The following is a 21,005-nucleotide window of genomic DNA, read 5'->3' on the forward strand; positions in this document are numbered from 1 at the left end:
GTAACAGGGCTCAGTCCTCTGAGTTTTTATTTGGATCTGAAAAGGCCAGGGTGACATAAGGGATGGGATAGGAGGAGAGAACTTCATGGGACTGTATCTTTATTGGAAGTAACGGGAGCCCTGCTAAGATCTTGGTGGTTTTTTTTTTGGCAAGTGATTGTTAATTTGTTTGGTATTATATCCAAAATGATAGTATCTGATAAACCATTCAATCCAGGGATGTCCAGGAGACTAGTCAGTCAGGTCCAGCTAATCTCTAGAAGTGATTTCCCAAATAAAAGGACGAACAAAGCTCCAACTAAGGGCATGTCTCAATCAAGGACTCCAGGATGACCCACAATGTCCCATGAATCTGAATACTTTTCAGACAAGTTTTACAGAAAATATCATTTTATCCCAAAACAATCTCACAGTTTCCTCCAAAACTAATCTGAAGGCATAGAGTAATTTGTCTTTTGTCTACATTTTCAGTATAAACCTTAACACTTTTGTAATTAAGGGATTCCTGACCCATGTTTATGTTTGTGAAGGTGAAAGTGCTGAGGTGCACATTTCCTCCCCATACAACTGGTTCAGTGGTTTCTAGAAAGAGCTTCTCTATACGTTGACAAATAACGGGTCACGTTACCATATTATTTAGTCATTCTCCTCTTTCGGCATCTGGAAAATACGCACAGCCAGGCAGATTGCAGGCACACCTCCTCAGCTGCATGGTTTGATTTTTGTCCTCCAACACAGCACAGGTGGCTGGCCCTGAGACTGTGGATCTGGCTGCACCAACTGAGAAGCCCAAGTGACAGCTGCACCAAATTGAAGATCAGCCCCAGGTACCAGAGGGCATAGGGCACCAATAGCAATATGAAGCTCTGTGCCAGCTTCCCCAGCAGCCCCTTCAAGTCCACACTTAGTGCATTGCCTAGGGCTTTGGGCTTAGAGCAGCTTCTGGCCAGGCCACTCCTGGCCTCTGGGCCTTTATTCCCCATGATACTACTAACCAGCCATGCAGCTCACTTCTCCCTGCTGTGGTGAATGTGGCACTCCCACAGATAAAAGGTCACTCCAGTCTGCATGTCAGCACCTCAGGTAAACAACAGGTGTTCAATGGTCAACGTGGGTGGGAAATTTTATTATTTCTACTAATATATATATATATATATATATATATATATATATATATATATATATACTGATTAGTGGGGATCTTCTGTGATTCTTTAGGCCACAATAATTTGCCCACACTATGTCTCCAGATAACAGATGGTGTTCAGATGGAGGTCAGTCCTTATGTAGAGTTCGTGGGTGAACCAAAACAGAAAAAGCAAGTGGGCCTTCCTAAATGGATGGGCAGACAAATATGACAGAAAACACAAAAGAAGGAAAGGATGGAATATACAGCAAGCAGACAGCCAACATCAAATGAAATGGAGAGAAACTCAAAGAGATTCCATTAAAATCAGGAACAAGACAAGGCTGTCCACTCTCTCCATATTTATTAAACATTGTTCTTAAAGTTCTGTCTATAGCAATAAGACAATAAAAGGAGATCAAGGGGACTCAAATTGGAAATATAACCCCAGCAGCACAGACACTGAGAGCAATAATAAATAAATGGGACCTCTGGCAGCTCCAGAAAAAGAGGAGAGAGAAAGATGATGAGCTGCAGTTAGGCTACCTGATTCCCTGTCCGAAGTCCACTTTGTTTTAATTTATTATAAGGACATCAATGATTAGTAGTGTGTTAAAGGTTCATTTAAAACAGCTGGAATCACTTCATTGTGGTTTCAGCATGTCTACTCTCTCTCTCTCTCTCTCTCTCTCTCTCTCTCTCTCTCTCATCAATTACACACACACACTGAAGCAATTTAATATATTATTTTGAATTACTAGCAAGAACATCTGTGTTCATGTCAAATCCAATGTTCTGCTAATGAATTGCCCTGATATTTCACTGGAGCGTTCCCGTACGATGCACCTAGGTCATTTGACATTTGATTTGAAATCGTATTATACCATTCTTAAACCCTGTTCAAGCTCTTTCAAAATGCTTTAAAGGATTAGCAATCTTCCTTGCTTTTGTAAATATGTAATTGTAAAAGATGTGTTGAAACATCAAGTTTTAATAGGATTTGTAGACAATTTAACTTGGCATATTTTACAAAAGGCACTTTGTCTACTTATCTCTCAGCTTCATCTCTTTCAGGTAAATATAAACTTAACACAAAAACATTTAAGTGACATTCATGTTGTTTCACTATTAAATATTAAAGATGGATTGGATTATATGCTATGTTTATACTCGGAACATTGCAGAGAGAGTTTCTTTGTTTAACACATAGTTTGTAAAGAGTAGTTTGTGGTATTATACCCTTAAATGATAATAATGCATAACAGAATTTTATTTAAGGTATGAGCTTACTCTTTACATTATCTGTATGTTTGTGTCTGTGTGGTGTCTTACAGCTGTTATTTCAAGAAATCAAGAAGGTCCAGGAGAAATGGGAAAGGCTGTCCTTATTCCAAAAGATGACCAAGAGAAAATGAAGGAGTTGTTTAAAATCAATCAGTTTAACCTCATGGCCAGTGACTTGATTGCCCTTAACCGAAGTCTGCCGGATGTGAGATTAGAAGGGTAAGTTTGCATGTGCTGGGAAATCTTGTGTGTTATTAAATTCCATGTCTCATGACTTCTGCTCTGACTTTATGAATTTTATACCAACTTGGTTCTTGCTGATGATCAAACAAATAACCAGCCTTAGCTGAGAAATGTGGAGTATTTTCTTTTCAGATAAAGCCAAATACATTACTTGGAAAGGCATTGAAGATTCCAAAGACTACTAAGCTTTTAATCCAAAAAGGTCATCTTTGTTTTATTCTATCTTTTCATATAAATTTCTAAGAATGCATCATAAGCTTCATTTGGAAAATATATACGGGTACAAAATTAGCCAACTTATTGTATACTTCTTTGTCTCTTTAAAATAATTTACTCTTCGGCATGGTTATAGCTGGTGATGAAACACTTGCCTAGTATTATCAAGGACTTTCATTTAATTTTACATACTATTATGCAAACTATTATTGGTTTTTTGCAATTTATACTGTTGTATTTAAATGCTTGTTCAGTTTTCATTAATGGAAGATAAATTCACTTCTTGAAAAATTTATGTGACAGACTGTAAAATACTCTACATAGCTAAACATATTTTAAATATAAGTAATAAACATCAGAATATTTATTGCTAGTTTTATCACCCTATAGTCTTTGTAAAACATTCTCAACAATCAAAAAATACATGTTCTGAGATTTTAGGAAGTTGTCAAGTTTCCAAATACATTGCAGATAACACTTCCAGGTAAATAGGTTTTTTTTTGTTGGAGGTGGTGGGATTTCAAGACAGGGTTTCTCTGTAGGTTTTGGAGCCTGCCCTGGAACTAGCTCTTGTAGACCAGGCTGGCCTCAAACCCCCAGATGTTCTCCTGCCTCTGCCTACCGAGTGCTGGGATTAAAAGCGTGCACCACCACTGCCTGGCTCCTAAATAGTGTTTTTTAGCTACACAATGATATTCTTTAAGTAAAATCATTTTAATTCCAGTAATATTTGTCACTAATAACAGACTATTTCATTAATACATTTTGATAATAGCAATATATTTACTATTCGTGTATTTTTTTCTGAATTGGTTTGAATGAAAGTGAAACCTTATTAAGGTTCTAGAGCTGGTGATTATTACAGGTTTTCTTTGATGAATAAAGGAATGGCTCCTCATATCACTATATTGTTCTAAAATGTCTCTTTCAATAAAAGAATAACTTTGGCATGGTAACATATCAGTAAATCCATCATTTGGGAGGACAAGAAAAGATGATCTGAGGTTTGAAAACAGCCTGGGTCTAGGCAGAATTTTTCAGGCAAACCTGGACACTATGAGGACACAGTGTTTCCAAAACTCTATGGAATATGGAGAAATGCACAAGCCATCACCTAGCATGAACACTTTCGTGATTCAGCAAATAAACATTGGATATTAAATGAATGCACAATAACTTTCTAAACAGATTACACTTATTTCTGTGTTTGCATTTGTGTATGTATATATATATATATATATATATATATATATATATATATGCATGCCTGTCAGAATATATTTGTCCATGATAGATGCCAATTATTATTGAGTTACAGTATTGTGTTCATATACTTGTTTTATAATACATGATATGTAAATGTCATATTTCTGGATTTTAGAAAGCAAAGTAATTGTTTTCAACTTTTAAAATAGTTACTTCTAGATGTCCTAAATTTTGTAACAGATCTATAATTACATAATGTAAAGAAACATGTTTGTTGATGAAAGGGAGAAGCGACAAAACAAACAACAGCAGCACAGTCTACAATTAAGATATTTTTAAGCAATAAATACTTGATAATATCGAAACTGTGGAACATTCCAACATGAATAAATAGAAAGTTGACATTATTTGCCATAAAATCATATAAAGTACTATATTTACAAGGTTATTATTACATGACATTTTGAGAGTTAAAAAAATTTCAGGAAGTAAGAGTGAAGTACATAAAGTTCAGTTTTGATGTTTCCTTCACTCACACTGTGTGTCTGTGACAGAGATGAGATATTTTCAGAAGATTCTAGACAAATCATTGTGTGTGAAAGTTCTTGGTGATGGCTGACTGGATTCTTGAGTGTCTTAATATACCAGTATCAGGGAATAATTAAATTTTAATTTTTACCACAAGTCAAGTATCCATTTTTTTCTAAAAACTCAGAATTAATTTTATATTCATTTGATCTAGAATATTGTTTAAGATTTCATTAGTCAAAGTCCAAAATTTTTAATTTATTAGTTTTTAAATGTGTATTTATTTATTTTATATCCCTAAAACAATTTCCCCTTTCTCCTCTTATCCTAGACCCTTCCCCAAGCCCTACCCCCTTTCACTTCTCCACTCTTTTCAGAAAAGAGCAGACCTCCCACTAATATCAACAAAACATGGCATATCAAGTTGCAGTAAGACTAAGAACCTCCACTTGTATTAAGATTGGGCTAGGCAACCAAAATGAGGAATAGGGTCCCGAATGTGAGCAAAAGAGTCAAAGACAGCCCCTGGTCCCATTGCTTGGAGTTCCAAAAGTTTGAATTGGCCATCTCCTGTGACTAGGCAAGACTTCCATAGGAGGAATTGGAGTACCAAACAAACCACATAACCTTCGACCTACTATCTGTCCTGCCTATGAGATGTACTGTAGTAAGGGTGGCACAGAGGTGAGAGTGACCAACTTATAACTGGTCCAGCATGAGACCCATGTCATGAAAGTGAGCCCAACCATGACACTGCCTGGAGCACCAGCACCCAGAGGTTGGATAGTTCAGAGGCCTAGAATAGAACTAAACACGACCAAGAAAAAAAGTCAATGTAATTATGTATGATGATAATCTGCTATACTCCTAGATTGGTACCTAGCCCAGTTGTCATCAGAGAGGCTTCATCCAAGAACTGATGGAAACAGATGCAAAGACCCACAGCCAAATAATAGGCCAAGCTCAGTGAATCCTGCCAAAGAGGATTGTAGGAACCAGAGGCGTGAAGGACATCATGAGAAAACCCGCAGAAACAATTAACCTGGGCTCATGGGAGCTCATAGACACTTAACAGCCAACTAGGGAGCATGCATGTGACAAAGTCCAATTCCTTCTTGATTGTATCATAATAATAAAGATAAAACGCTTGTGATATATTTCATCATTAGAATGCTTTCTTGACATGAAGGAAGCTCTAGATTTATTCTTTAGCTCCTCAAAAATCAAGAATAGAGGACAGAAGGAATGAGCATGTATCTTAGATTACCCATGCAAATAATAAATTAGTAGTTACCCACATGGATATGAAATGATTCATCATGTACATACTTAAATAATTTTCTGAAAAATCTTTACTTGTGTTTGTGAAGAGCTTAAGTTCCTACTTAGAAATGAAGAGTCTAATAAATTCTTTGACATATCTGTTCTATTACAATAGACTGTTTAGAATAAATTGTCAACATTATCTAAAAAATAACCGTGTTTACCTTGAATATCAATCTAAAGTATATTTACAGATGAAGTTTGTGAAGCTTTCTCAGTCAATAAAGGGCTTGGCTTAACAGCACAGCCACTGCAGTTCTATCCCCAGGATATATCTAAAAAGATCAGAATGGCAGCACTTGTGTTTAATCAATCACAATACTGGGTAAGGAAGATAGGTGTCCTCAGGTTAGGAGCAGGTGGATTCTTGAGGTTCTGCAGGCTTGCCAGCCTATCTTAATTATAGAGCCCCAAAGTCCTGGTGGGAGCCCCTTTCTGTTGATGCTCATTGGAGACCTGTATGTGACAACATGGCACATTAGAACTAAATTCTCATTCAATGGTCATTTATATTGCACTAACTAATATATTTAATTTGTCAGTAAATTACCCATATTTTATATTATACTAAAGTAGGTTGAGATAAAAAAAATAATCACTTAACCCACAGTATGTGTGTATTTCTTTTTTTTTTTTTTTGGTTTTTTGAGACAGGGTTTCTCTGTGGTTTTGGAGCCTGTCCTGGAACTAGCTCTTGTAGACCAGGCTGGTCTCGAACTCACAGAGATCCGCCTGTCTCTGCCTCCCAAGTGCTGGGATTAAAGGCGTGCGCCACCACCGCCCGGCATGTGTGTATTTTAAATGCAATAAAATTCTGTCTTCAGGACATCTATGAGATTTGTCTCATAATAGATATAAACACATAAAGAAAATTCCCAACAATTGCACTTAGTCTGTTCATTTTTCTTTAAGTATACTGTACATGTGTGCACTTGTGCAAACGCACACACACACACACACACACACAGGAAGAGTTGCTAAAATTCTGAGTTAGAATGTTGAAAATGATTAAACTGACATAAATTTAATAATCGAATGTCTTTGTTTCAAGGAATTAAATAAATAGATGTCATTTTGTTCATTTTTAATCTATTCTTTCTGTTAATATTTGTAGAAGTGAGGTGAATAAAAAACCTCTTGAGTGGTACTAATACATTATTTGGATCACCTGTTCCCTGGAATTACAACAAATCTAAAAAAAGAGTAGAGATTAGAGAAGAGATGCCTCTTTAATAAATGTGATTTGAAGAAGTTGCATGTACCTTTAAGCACATACATGCTATACCTTCTTTTTAGTAATCCATTGAAGAGCCGAGTGGTGATGGCACATACTTTTAATCACTGTACTGGGGATGTAGAGGCAGATGGGTCTCTGTAAGTTCAAGGCTTGCCTTGTCTACAGAATAAGTTCCAGGACAGTCAAGGCTACATAGAGAAACCCTGTCTCAAAAAACAAAAACAAACAAAAAATAATAGGTAATAATCCATAGAGTGATCAAATACTTTACATAAATTAAATGAAATAAAATAAACATGTGTTTTATTCCATTATTTTATAAAATATGTGCTTATGTTAGTATGCATAAGAATGGGAATAATCAGCCGGGCGGTGGTGGTGCATGCCTTTAATTCCAGCACTCGGGAGGCAGAGGCAGGCGTATCTCTGGGAGTTTGAGGCCAGCCTGGTCCAGAAGAGCTAGTTCCAGGACAGGAACAAAAAGCTACGGAGAAACCCTGTCTAGAAAAAAAAAAAAAAAGAATGGGAAAAATCCACTTTTTTCTTACTAAGACAGTTCAAAATCCAACGATACCACGTTTTGTTTTGTTTTTATTAGCTTTTTGGAAGTAGAGGAAACAATGAGTCTGATGGTGGCCAGTGTGCTAGGAACAAGATTCCATTCTACCACGAGGATGGAGGCATATAGGAAATTGTTCTTTATTCATGCAGGAAATTGTGTAATCTTAAGGCATACTTCATGCCTCACTTCTGCTTCTTAGCAACTCGTTATTTTTCTTAGCCACAGACTCTTTTTGCTGCTTAGACCCAACAATCAGTCAATCAGCCAACCAGGAAATCCCTGTTGTTAAACTAATATTGGTAGCCTTTAGAGCAACTAAATCATAAGACTGGGCTTGATGAACAATGAAAAACAATTATTAGTTTAAAGACTAATTATGATATTTTATGAGCATTTTTATAATTGGAAAAATGATGCATATGGTTGCCCTAATTCTTAATGATATACATATGTAAAATATTTCAATTCACTATATGGTATTGTTATTCTGTGGAATTTTTTATGCCCTCTAGCTACTCTTTTAGATTGAAGAAGTCTTTGAAGGTTCCAACTTCTCTTTCTACTCTGTGATTATTTTGGAGTAAGACATTAACTGTTAATGTTGATTGAATTTTTATTTTAAAAGCTCCAAGCAACTGAAATAAACCGTCAAATCTCTAAACTAGAATGCAGATATTAACAACACTCTTTTTTTAATGTCTTTTTAAAAAAAATTTTATTAAAAATTTCCGCCTCCTCCACGCCTCCCTTTTCCCTCCCCCTCCCCCCCACTCCCCATGTCCCACTCCTTTCCCCCTCTCTCTCCACTCTAAAGAGCAGTCAGAGTTCCCTGCCCTGTGGGAAGTCCAAGGTTCTGCCCCCTCCATCCAGGTCTAGGAAGGTGAGCATCCAAACTGGCTAGGCTTGAGCTACTTGAAGGTCATAATGTAGCTGGCATTTATATATAGATCATGGGGAAAATCAGGAAATAGGGAATACATTGCAAGCATTTATATCCTAGACCAACTAACTTCTTACACACGCACACTTACTAACTGATAAAGAGAGATGACTGGAATTAGCCGAAGAAGACCGTGGCATACAAATTTTGAGTAAGTTGTTCTCAAAGGATAAAGGGTTTATTTACTCCCTTAGATATCAACAAGCCATACTATATATTTTTCTGTGTTCAGTCTCAGGAGTGTCTGCCTGTTCATATAGATTGTCTTTCCCATCAATTAAAATATGATAAATGTAGCAGTGACTGCACAAAGGAGAATGAGAAAATGAGAATATTAATTGGATTTTTGATCTCTCTTCCACATCTTTTCTTTTTAATTTGAAAATTACTGTAACTCTCATAGGCCGGTGCATTTTTTCTTGTAAAAATAATAATGACTATTATAACACGCTGGCATATGTGCTCATGTGTGGAATTAATTTCATTACTCAACTTATCAACTTACCCTTTCCTTCTCCTTGCCTCACCTCTCTCTGTGTATTACCTTTCTGATAGTAATTCCATTATCCTGTAAGTGTTCTTTCAAATGAAAAACTAGTATAAACCTGTTTATTCAGGGTTTGGGAACACATTTTACTGCCACTTTAGTCACAGAGCCTGCCATATCACCTCATTTACACTCAACCAGCTTTCAACTACCCCCATGTAGAAGCCAGTTTTTGACTTGCTGTTAATCTTTAATGACTATTATAAAACATACAAAACAGAAAGCCATCCTATGTGTTCTTCAATGACAGTTAATAGCAGTGAGTTTAAAGAAGTGTCAAAATGTGCCAGCTCCAAACATTCAACTTTATGACTAAGATCAATTTTACCTGATCATGACTGAGAAAAGGGTCTTGGAGAGAGCAGGGGTACAGGGAACATACTTAAACATAATAAAGGCAATATACAGCAAGCCTACATCAAACTAAATGAAGTGAAACTCAAAGCGATACCACTAAAATCAGGAACAAGACAAGGCTGTCCACTCACTCCTTAGCTATTCAGTATAGTACTTGAAGTTCTAGCTAGAGCACTAAGACAAAAAAAGAGATCAAAGGGGTACAAATTGGAGTAATGATATACTTTCTATTCTCTATAAATGGGGGAGGTTCATAACTCGTTCTTTTACATGTGGTTATTTGGTTTTATGCATACAGTTTGTTGAAAACCTATCTTCTCTCATCACATAGTCTTCGCCTCTTTCTTGTAAAATATACTTGACTTTGTGCATTAGAGGTCATATAGGACATCTATCTCCTACTCTGTTTAATAAATCAGTCTACCTTTATTCCCACATCACCCTGCTCTGATGACTGTAGGATTGTGGTTAATTTTGAAATCAGGAAATGTCAAGCACCCAACACTGTGATTTAACCTTTTTAAATGATGACATTTTCTTCCTGCAATTCAAAACTTAGCATTCACGTTTTGTTTGTTGTTTCATGTTTATATTTAAAATCTTTTCTAATTAATTTAACATTTATCATGACCTAAGGGCAAACACATGAACACTAAGAAATATATAATTCTCTATTGTGCAATGTGTGTTCTAATATTTACAACCTAGCAGTAATACTATAAAAGTAACATTATGGAGAGATGAGGTGAAGTACAGCTTTGTGGAAGTTTTATTTGGAACTAGGCTATATAAGATAGATATATGAAAGCAGCCTAAGATATACTGCGGAAAGCTTTCTGAATTATAAAGAGAAAACAATAGAGGAAACCAGTACTGGATATAATGGAACCAGTGAAAATAGAAGTTAAGAATATTGGTACAAGTAAACATATATGACAAACTGGCAATTGTCATTTGTGTATTATATGAATCATTTTTTATTTGTATTCTTCATTCTTTATTATTTTGACCTAAAATGCATTTTTATTGCAACTGTTTGATGGCTTCCATCATGACAAATTAATAATTTAATTGTAATATTGCCTTGCATGTTTTTTATTGTGCTTAACTACATTCTGCTCCCAATTTCCATCCTTGTTCCATCCCTTTGCCTCAACTCCTCTACAATCCCTTCTTCTTCTTGTCAGTCCATTTCTTAATTTTATTTCCCATAGTTTCCACTTATGACATAAACATACAAAATTTTTCATTCTGTTTGGATGATTTTATTTAACATGACAATCTATATCTTTATACATTTTCCTGAAAGTGGCATGATGTTAACTTCTTTATTTCAAGGTGACACTCCATTGTGTATACATGTCATATTTTTTCAACTATGAATCTGTCTATATACAACTTGATAATTTTCATATCTTGGCTTTTGCTAATATGCCAGCATAAGACAAAATGGTATGAAAGATTCACTTTTGTACACAGGCATTATTTTCTTCACAGAGTGAAAACATTGGATATACTTTTAAGTTTTTTGGAGGGATATCTGTAATAAAGGACCTCCATAGTTTCCCATGGGTCCACAGTACCAGGGCATGCTTTATATTTGGAGGGAAGAAAGAATTATTCTTGGGAATATGCAGAATTCCAGGGAGATTTTAGTTTACTTTTTCCTCCTAGCTAAAGGTTTGGAGCTATTTTTCATATTCTTATTGGCCATGTGTACTTTTTGACACATAACAGTTCAGAATATTTGACTGGCAAAATGCAGACTGGTTTTCTCTTAGCTGTTTATATGTTCTGGATATGAATCAACTCACAGGTGACTATCTAGAAAGATATCTTGTTCTGCAGCTTGCATTTCCATTTTGTTAATTGTACCCTTTGCTGTCAGAGCTTTTTAGTTTATTGTGATCTTATTACCTAATTATTATTTCTTCAGTTGTCAGGGTTCTCTTTAGGCAATTCTCATGCAAATGTTTGTACCTTAAATTATTTCCAAAAGTTTCTAATATTTTCCCACTATCAAAGGATCAAAATTTATCACTTTGGTTATATGCAATCTGTGTAGAAAATGTACTTTACTTAATCCTCTTAAAAATAAGAGTTCTTGTGGTTATAAATTGATAAATTTGGGGTATGGAGCACAATAAATTCAGATTAATAAGATTATTCTTGCAGTGTGGAAACATCAATTCATTAGCAGTAAAATATTTTATGCAAGTAAAGGATTTTAAAAATAAAATAGATGTGATGTTTAAACTGAAGATTATTGAGATTCTCAGGGACTGTAAAAACACAAATAGCATAGTTTTTAAGACTGAATGATTCCAGTAGAATGGGAATTATAATTAAATTACAGAGCATGATTAAGTATGGTTAAAAAGGACAGTAGTCTTGTAGTATTTAGACATATAGTGATAGAGAATCGGAAATCACAACAAAGGATAGTCGACAAAATGAAAGCCTCATTCAAGAAAATATTTTTTTCCTTCTACCATTATAGAAATTTACCGAAGATAGGGAAAGTCTAGATGTAATAATTTTCTTTATTCTGAATAGTAATGGCCTACAGAGGATTTTGTCATGTTTCGGTTGGATGCATCCTTCCTCACTCCCTTTCCTTCCACATTGACCTCCTTTCCCTTTCCCCCGTTAAAGGCACCCCTCTTTCCTATTCCCTGAATTAAATCATCTGTCACCTATAACCTTTTATTTGATTCTCTAGAGCTTCTTGGCTCCACGGGTGCATTTACTTTTTGGGTTTCTGCATAACTTGATATATATATTCACATTTGAAGATATATAGCTAGGAACCACAAATGAGACAGAATTTGCTGAGTTTGTCATTCTTGGACTGAGTTGCCTTACTCAGTAAGACATTTTGCAGTTTCATTCATTTTTCTTTATAGATGAATAGTATTAACTCTTGTATATACATCACATTTTCATTACCCATTCACCAGCTGAAGGAAATTTCAGTTCTTTCTCTATTCTGGCTATGGAAAGTAGGGCCTCAATTAACGTGATTGAGCAAGTATCTGTGGGTAGTAGGTATGGATATATGCTAACTTTGGATTTCTTTCTGGCTTTTTTAGAATCCTTGATACTGATTTCCAGAGTGGCAACTCCTGTTTTCAATTCCTCCAACAAGAAATGAGGGTTTATTTTTCCCCACAACCCCATCAGTTAACACGTGTGCATTGTATTACTGGAGCTTAACTATTCTGATCGGGGTGTGCTAAAATCTTAAAATGGTTTCATTTCAATTTCCCTAATACAGATGACATTTTTCCAAGGGTTATCTCTCTCTCTCTCTCTCTCTCTCTCTCTCTCTCTCTCTCTCTCTCTCTTTCTAATATATATATATATTATTATATTATATAATATATATATATATTGTGTAGTATATATAGCATGTTCATATAATGTTAATGTTATTTGTATTTGTACGTATGTATGTATGTTTTCAGGGTTGGCCAATTGATATTGGCTGACAAGTTTGTCCAGTTAATGTGCAAAAAAAACCGAACTATTTCTCCTGTTCTCAATATTTCTTTTTTTCCTGTAGTACATTTTCTAGATTTGAGGCTTTCTGAGCTTTTTCCCCTTACACATTAGCATGTTTATGGTTGTTTTGTTTTCCTTCTTTGGATTACCTTTAGGAAGTCTAATTGTTGTTGGAGAGATAAGATGGATTTAACCTCTAATGTTCCTAGGAGATACAATTTCCTTGTAAATTTACTAGTCCTTTGGCACTTACAGTCTTTTATACAATGATCCCTGAGTAGTAGCATCAGATAGAACTATGATCTACATCATGCTTGTTGCTGAAAACCTAGTCAAACGCCTAGGGCTAGTGAAGTCATGGATCTTGCAGAAGAATCTATAAATACCACTTTATTAAACAATATAATACCTAACAGAATTGTAGATATTTCTCCTTATACATGTAGATGAGTATAGCTTTCACGTTTATGTAGGAGATTTCTCTTTGCAACCGAAAGGGACCATTACAGAAAACCATAATAGATTAAGAAGCACACTTTTGGAAACATGTCTTAGCCTTTTAAATTCATCTTTTGAGAATGCTCTGTTCAGATCATAGCTCATTTAATTAATTAGCTCTTTTTTGTAACTCTTTATCTCTTGAGTGCATATTAATTCTCTGTCATATATATATATATATATATATATATATATATATATATATATGCCAAAGAGTCTTTTTTTATTCCCTAGGCATCCTCTTTATTGGATTGTTTCCTTAGCTCTTTAAGAATTCTTTAGGCTTATGAGGTCCTAGTTGTCCATTTTTGGCCTTTAATCCTGGGCAAATAAAGTCCTATTGAGGAATTTCTTTCTGACACATGGATTTTTATAAGGTCCTGCATATAGTTCCTTCTAGCAGTTTTAGTGTTTCATATTTCACACTGATGTCTCATTTGGGGTTTAATTTTTCTCCAGAGAGATAGATGCATATCTACTCTTATTTTTCTACATGTAGAAATCCAGTTCCATGGCACCATTTTTAAAGATGCTGTCTTTTATCCAATATATGTTTTTGAAATCTATCATGTAATAGATGGTTATAAGCATGTGTATTCACGTTTGGGTCTTTTACTGTTTTTTGTTCCATTGGTCTACACGTGATTTTTTTTTTGCTTTTTTTAGCTTCATACTGTTATTATTACTACAGCTCTTTTCAATAAACATTGAAATTTGAAACTGCATCTTTCCAGCATTGTTCTTTTTGCTCATCATTTTTTTGGTAGCATGGCTCTTTCATGGAGCTACATGAATTTATTATATTTCCTTTTCTATGAATAATATGGTGACTTTTATTAGGATTCAATTTTATTTTATGGGATCTGTACATTCTTTTCAGTAGAATGGTCATTTTCTTAATATTAATTCTACCAATCCATAAGTATGGGCTGCCTTTCCATTTGCTAGCCTCTTTCTCAAACTTTTTCTTCAGAGAATTAATGCTTTCATTTTAGATGGCTTTCACCAATAGGGAATCATATTATTTTATATGCTCCTAAAACCACATAAAATACAAAAATATGTGTCTATCTCCATATATATTGAACTTATGTCACCTGGGATGATAATGTTTTCCCAGAGAAATATAAACTATCTTTCAAAAGCCCCACTATCAGGAATGAGAAGTCTATTTTTGGGTTGTTAGCCAGGGCAATTTAAGAGACACCTCAAACTAAGTAGGCTACTGGTGTTCTCTTCATTGTTTCTCGGAAATTAGAGACAAGTCCCTTGCCTGGAAACACTGCATGTGAAAGATGCAGGCCTGGAGTATTTGAGTGGGATCTGACCTAAAGCCTCATTCCTGATCATTAGATTTTATAGTACCGGAAGATTCTATGGAAATTGCAGAGAAAGAAAAGCCACAGCTATGATGCCTAAACCCACAATAAAACCAGCATTTCTAAAGGTGCACCAGTGACTCTAAAATCTTGGTATTAACTAGCTGCTGTCTAAGTGAACTTACAGCCCACTCAACAATGTGAAAATCATTCCTGATACTGTAAACCTAGCCAACTACTGATAGAATGGGGATAGTACTTGCAGAGGATAGTACTATTGCCACATTCCTAAACGGAAATAATGTCTAACTGCTTTACAAATGCTTATCCTTACAAGAAACTCCTTTGAAAAGAAGACTGAGACCTTTACAGAAATCACAACTAGTTAAAATGCAAAGAACAATTGATCTTGGAGTGCCAAGTCCTGGCTCATACATCTCTAATACAACCACTATACTTGAGGCTCAGAAAATATCATAAAAGAGGGGGCAAATGTTAGTGAGCTGGAGGACCAAAAAATCCACTCCAATAATGTGTCTTCTAGATATGTCAAGAAAGCTACAGCTATATCAAGTATGACTTGAACAATGGTGATGTCAGTTAACATGCCAATGTGTATGTTGAAAAAAAATCTCACAGTGCCTCATCTCTTGATGGAGAGCTATAGACCATTAATGGATGCTGAGACAGGAAGAATTTGTCTTCCTCAAGGTAGAGTTTTGGTCTCCCATGTTCTGAGATTAAAGGCATGTGCCACCCTCCTAACTGCATAACATAACTCTTAATGCTTTAAGTCTTAGGGAATAGAGAAAGGTTGTTATTCATATCTTTGTGTTTTTATAAGTAAATACATGAAAACTGAAGGAAACCTGTAAGTATTTATCACAGTGTGGTGATATGATAATTCTGTACATAATGACATGAAATAAATCACTACTTACAAATTATTATTTTTATCTTCATAAGCATTTTTTGACATTCATATGAAAATTATAGTACTATCCAAATTAAATAGAAAAGAATTGTAGAATAGATCAGAAATCCAATTGATAGTCTCATTTTCTATTTCTCTTTTGTGACGATGGTACATTTATGAGTATTGCCTCAGCATTATTTTCTCTATACTATTTTAAATCCCCTTGAGATTCTTATATATCTATTTGGTCCTTAACTTGCTCTTTGAATTTAAAATCTATAGTTTTTGCCGGGTGGTGGTGGTGCACACCTTTAATCCCAGCACTCGGGAGGCAGAGGCAGGTGGACCTCTGTGAGTTCGAGGCCAGCCTGGTCTACAAGAGCTAGTTCCAGGACAGGAACCAAAAGCTACGGAGAAACCCTGTCTCAAAAATCAAAAATAATAATAATAATAAAATAAAATCTATAGTTTTTTACTAGTCATATAAATATATAATTTAACCCTAAAGATAGTTTCATAATTACAATTTGTAGAGCCATTTAATGTAAGAAAGCAGATACATAACTAGGTCTTATATCATTTACAAATCTCCTAGAAGGCATATTTTATTTATAAAATCTCTCCTTTCCTTTTTCTATTCTGCTGCTGACAGATGTTTTCTGTGTGTGTATATGTCAGTGTCTTCAGGGAAGAATGAATTGCTCTAATGCCAACTTACAATGTGATTCCACTGTGGAAGGATTTTATTTCACAGTTAAATAATTTAACTTCTGATAATGAGATGTAGTTTTATTGACCTGGGAGACTTTGGCATATGTCTAGAAATTCTCATTGTATATCATAATTAGTTTTTTCCCAGAACTGTAGCATGCCTCCTGTAGAAACCCATAAACATCTGACTGGTAATTGATATGTATATGAGAAACTTTGTATTTGGGCTTTGAATGTCAACTTCTAGTGTTTTATAATTGCTTTGTGAATTTGATGCAATGCAGCACATGGCAAATAGTTTTTAAAAAAAGTTATATTTGCATATTTTAAGTTCAATTTCACATCTGCCAACATGCAGTGATCACAATGTTGGAGTAAACCATAGTAGCACAAATATGTTTATCATTTATTAATGCGGTGCATGTGAGGGGTTTGTGCCATTTTTCTCTAAAAGAAGAACATTTTTTCTATTCCTTCAGTTTATTTTTCGTTTGTGTGAGATGTTGCCGGTGTATATAGGTGGAGACAGCTTTAACAAGATCTCACAAGACGTTCCATGGATTATTAATGTTCTAAGACAGGGTTCTACCTTCCAATCACAATAATAAAGATCCAGGAGAATTTAATTCTTTAATCTTTATTCTGTGTAAGATAATATGCAGTTTAGAACAGAAACAAAGTAACAAAAGGTAAAAATGAAACTGAAATTTTGTAAATTTACATCCAGTACCCTCCCCCACCGACATTTAATGAGAAATTTTAAAGCAAGTAGTACATTGTTGTTTTCTCAATTAAGTTACATGCACTTAATAGAGAATACTGGAAAAAATACCCATCCCCTGCTTAAAAATAAAATACGGAAGACACATGAATTATGTCATTTGAACGTGCAAAATATAGTTAGGAGTTATTATTTATTGAATATTGTTGAGCATGTGTGCATATGCATGCAATGTTGTGTGTTCATTCTGCAACTAAGCCACATTTTCTCATGTAATTTTCAAGCTAAACCTAATGGAGCATATCTTATTTTCAGCTGTGGTAAGTTTATAAATTAGGAAATACACTCTGAGGATGAAAGACTACCCCAAGGTCGATTTCAAGTATGAATCTTGAAGTGCCATAGAACACCAGCCTGCAAACAATGATAGGACAAATTTGAGCTTTGTATTACTTAGGGCTTCATTAAAAAGAAATATCAGTTGTGGATTTCTCTCGAGTAGTATGGGATGTCTCTCGCACATTATTGGCTTCCCTCCCCTTTCCTTTCTAGGAGGAAGTATGAGATGCACAAGACAGAAAGGGTTTGTGTGATGTGGGAAAGACTGAAACAGTAGAAGTTTAATATTTGGACTCTATTCACAGAGGGATGATGCTGCAGCGACTTCCCTTCAATTTTCCACCGCTGGTCTGTATAGCGCAGGCTTTAATTCTGGCAGCAATCACTTTTTATTTCCATTTCCTATTCTCTTTTCCACTATGAACATCACTGGTTCATCATTTCATGGTGCCTCAGCCTATGTTACCTCTCTCAATTTTTCTTGACAAAAATGTAAGCAAGTAGAGGAAAATGTCTACAGATCTTGCCACAGCTCCACCTATCACTTAAACTTACGTTCCTATTTTCTACATCTATCTTATTGCTGCAAATACTTGATGATGTTTCCAATCACAGTTCTCCCATCCTCTAGATACCATCTCCTCATAGCTACCTGTGTTCATCTTCCACCACTCCCGCCAACAACCTCTTGCAAGGTCAACTCTTTTTGTCTCCTATTCTCGTGTGTGCACTCAGTGGTTTATTCTGGTCTAAGTGGATATCACTCACAAAAAATATGTCTCAACCCTTTTCATGGAGGTATCCATTTCTTTTTCTTTAAAACTCATCTTGAAAGAGATCACTATGATCTTATTTACCAATACATTTTAATGGCACTGCAATTGATTTTTATAACCAAAAGACCAGTTAAAATCTTTTTGTCAACGGTCATTAATGATTTCTACATGAGCTTAAAAAGGAGTATGTAGGAATGTTTGACACCTATGTTGCTATATGTAATAGTGAATTGCCAGTCCTCATATTTCTTGACCGACCATACTTTTCCTGTCAGTTACTATCTCCATTCTAAAGTAAAAATGTTCTCTTTTATTCTAACACCAACTGATACTGTCCTACTTTTTTTTTTTCTGGTTTCTCTGGCCAATCCTTTGTTATTTGCAAGAGATGGTTTAATCATTTGATAATCTCATACAAGCCAATGTTTTATCAAGTCCATTCCTCAGTCTCTCCCCTCCAATTCCTTTTCTATTCCTCACTACCTTTCCCCCTGTGTTCATGTGGTCTTATACAAAATCTATCTCGTCCCCCCAGTGCTGCCATCCTGTAGTGTAAGGTCACCTCCTGGAGTCTCTTAGTGGCCACATCCCTGAAGAATACAGACTCTCCCTACTCCAATGGTGTCTTGTCAGATAGAGGTAGAACTTCAAGAATCTACCACCCAACTTCGTTTATCTTGTGTACATGTTGTGTCTGCAATTATAATGACTATGAGCCTGTGAGTTTGTGTATAGAGTGGCTCTGTCTTATCCAAAGAACACTGTTTTGATGAAATTATACACGATGTCTGGCTGTTACATTCTTCCTTTATCTTTTTCTGCAACAATTCCTGCGCTGGGGGTGAAACTGAGGGCTGTGATTTAGATGTCCCACATAAAGTTCAGCAGTCTAGTTTCCTATTCTCTGCAAGCTGACTCATTGTGAGTCTCCTTACTAATAATGTAATACAAAATGTACCTCCTTTGCTGAGATACTCTGATATATGGGTATAAAGAAGGTATTTAGAGGGCAGCTAAATACTATGCGTAATAATAGTAGCTTTTCCTCAATGGCTTATAGTCTATTTAGCCTTGGATTTTTGAGTCAGTTAATAGCATAGAGCATGAATTGCATCTTGTGGTGCACAGTGCCTTTCTTTAAATCCAAATGCCTATACTTAGGTAGCATCCAAGGGAAATAGCTGTTATAGTGATTGGTGTGCAATTGTTTAGTTTCCTGCTATATTATAATTTTCTGCTATGAGATTGATCAATACAAACCTCTACTCTGACTGCAGATGTTAACTTCTAACTGTAATTATTTTTATATTCACTTGAACACATAATACTCATTCAAATTATAGCATTTGTAAATGTGAGCATCAATTAGTCTTTGTAAAACCTTTTCTCGTGAAAGTTCTCATTCTAGAATATTTGTCCCTTTCGTTTTTCAAGTCAAATAATGGAGTCTAACTTCATTGTTCTATGTTCACAGCCAACATCCATCCACCACATAATTCCACAGTTCCTTTGCTACTGCTTTAACCCTAGTTACCACAATTCTTTACCTGAATCACTGAAGAACATTATCAATTTTAATTTTTGTTTTATTTTCTTTGGAATTTTTGTTTGTTTTTGTTTTGCAAAACTGAAGTCTACAGAAGAAGCTGAAGCCCTGGTGTACATGATATGCACATGATTCAGACATGGTTATAGTTAGGAAAAGTCTACCTAAGACAGCTTACTATACTACATATCATATGGATGCTAATATAGGAAATAATTCAGGGCATTTTTATCAAGATATATTAACTGATTTAACTTCATGTCTTATTTGTGCCTTACAAAGAATATTGTTAAAGAGACAGAGTCCAATAATAAATACCATGCTTCTCATACTCACTGTTATTAAAACTGACACCTCAAAATATCTATTGAAAAATTGTTATATAATGTGACAACTTTTATTTCATACTTACATGTGTTCATAGGAACCTATATACAATAATTAATACATTTTAGTTATCCATGCACACATATGCACACACACACATACTCAAATCCTATTTGCCCCATCAATTTTTGTTGTCGGATATTTCAACTAGCCCTGATTATACTTATGGATGAGCTAAGGTAAGGATGTACTATTTAGCTTAGTTTTGTAAAGGTATTTATATTAAAAAACCCATCTCTGTTTATATTTTCTGAACATGTTAATTTTCCTTTATTCATCTCAGTAGCTTGTCCATCCATGCTGTGGTGTCTCTGTGTTTATTCTGGCACTTTGGACACATACTAACAAGGCTAGCCGTGTGTCCCTTCATGTTTAGAGCTTGCACATAATTGTAACCATGCAGTACTAACTGAGAGTCATAAGGGAAGGAATTAAATAAATATTGCTATCATAAGGAATAAGTAAAAACATGGGAAAGTTAAAAGAAATGCTCAAGTAATGTCTGGGCACATAGAAAAGCTGTGTTAACATTTGCTTTAGAATAGCAAAGAACAAGAATTCAAAATAACATTTTAAATAATGTTCTCCATTATAATCCTTTAGTGTACTCCATTGATATCCCATAGCTAATGGTGTATTATTTGTGATAGTTTTGAGCTTATATTATTCATGGATTATTCTATTTAAAATTATGAATTTATTCAGTTGTGAAGAATTTC

The 21,005-nt window shown here is 35.0% G+C and overlaps 1 protein-coding gene across 3 annotated transcripts in view; it reads left to right on the top strand.

Annotated features, from left to right (window-relative positions):
• The window catches only part of Galnt13 (polypeptide N-acetylgalactosaminyltransferase 13), a 475,135-nt gene that overhangs the window by 183,802 nt on the left and 270,328 nt on the right, over positions 1 to 21,005 (top strand). For all 3 annotated transcript variants that reach the window (XM_041631595.1, XM_041631593.1, XM_041631594.1), the window contains one exon: positions 2,461 to 2,629. In XM_041631595.1, coding sequence (XP_041487529.1) covers positions 2,461 to 2,629 — 169 coding nt within the window. The remainder of the gene's footprint in view (positions 1 to 2,460; positions 2,630 to 21,005) is intronic.

Source organism: Microtus oregoni, unplaced genomic scaffold (assembly GCF_018167655.1).
Source record: "Microtus oregoni isolate MIOR12 unplaced genomic scaffold, Mior012 000037F_ref0000500, whole genome shotgun sequence".
Classification (NCBI taxonomy): Eukaryota; Metazoa; Chordata; class Mammalia; order Rodentia; family Cricetidae; genus Microtus; species Microtus oregoni.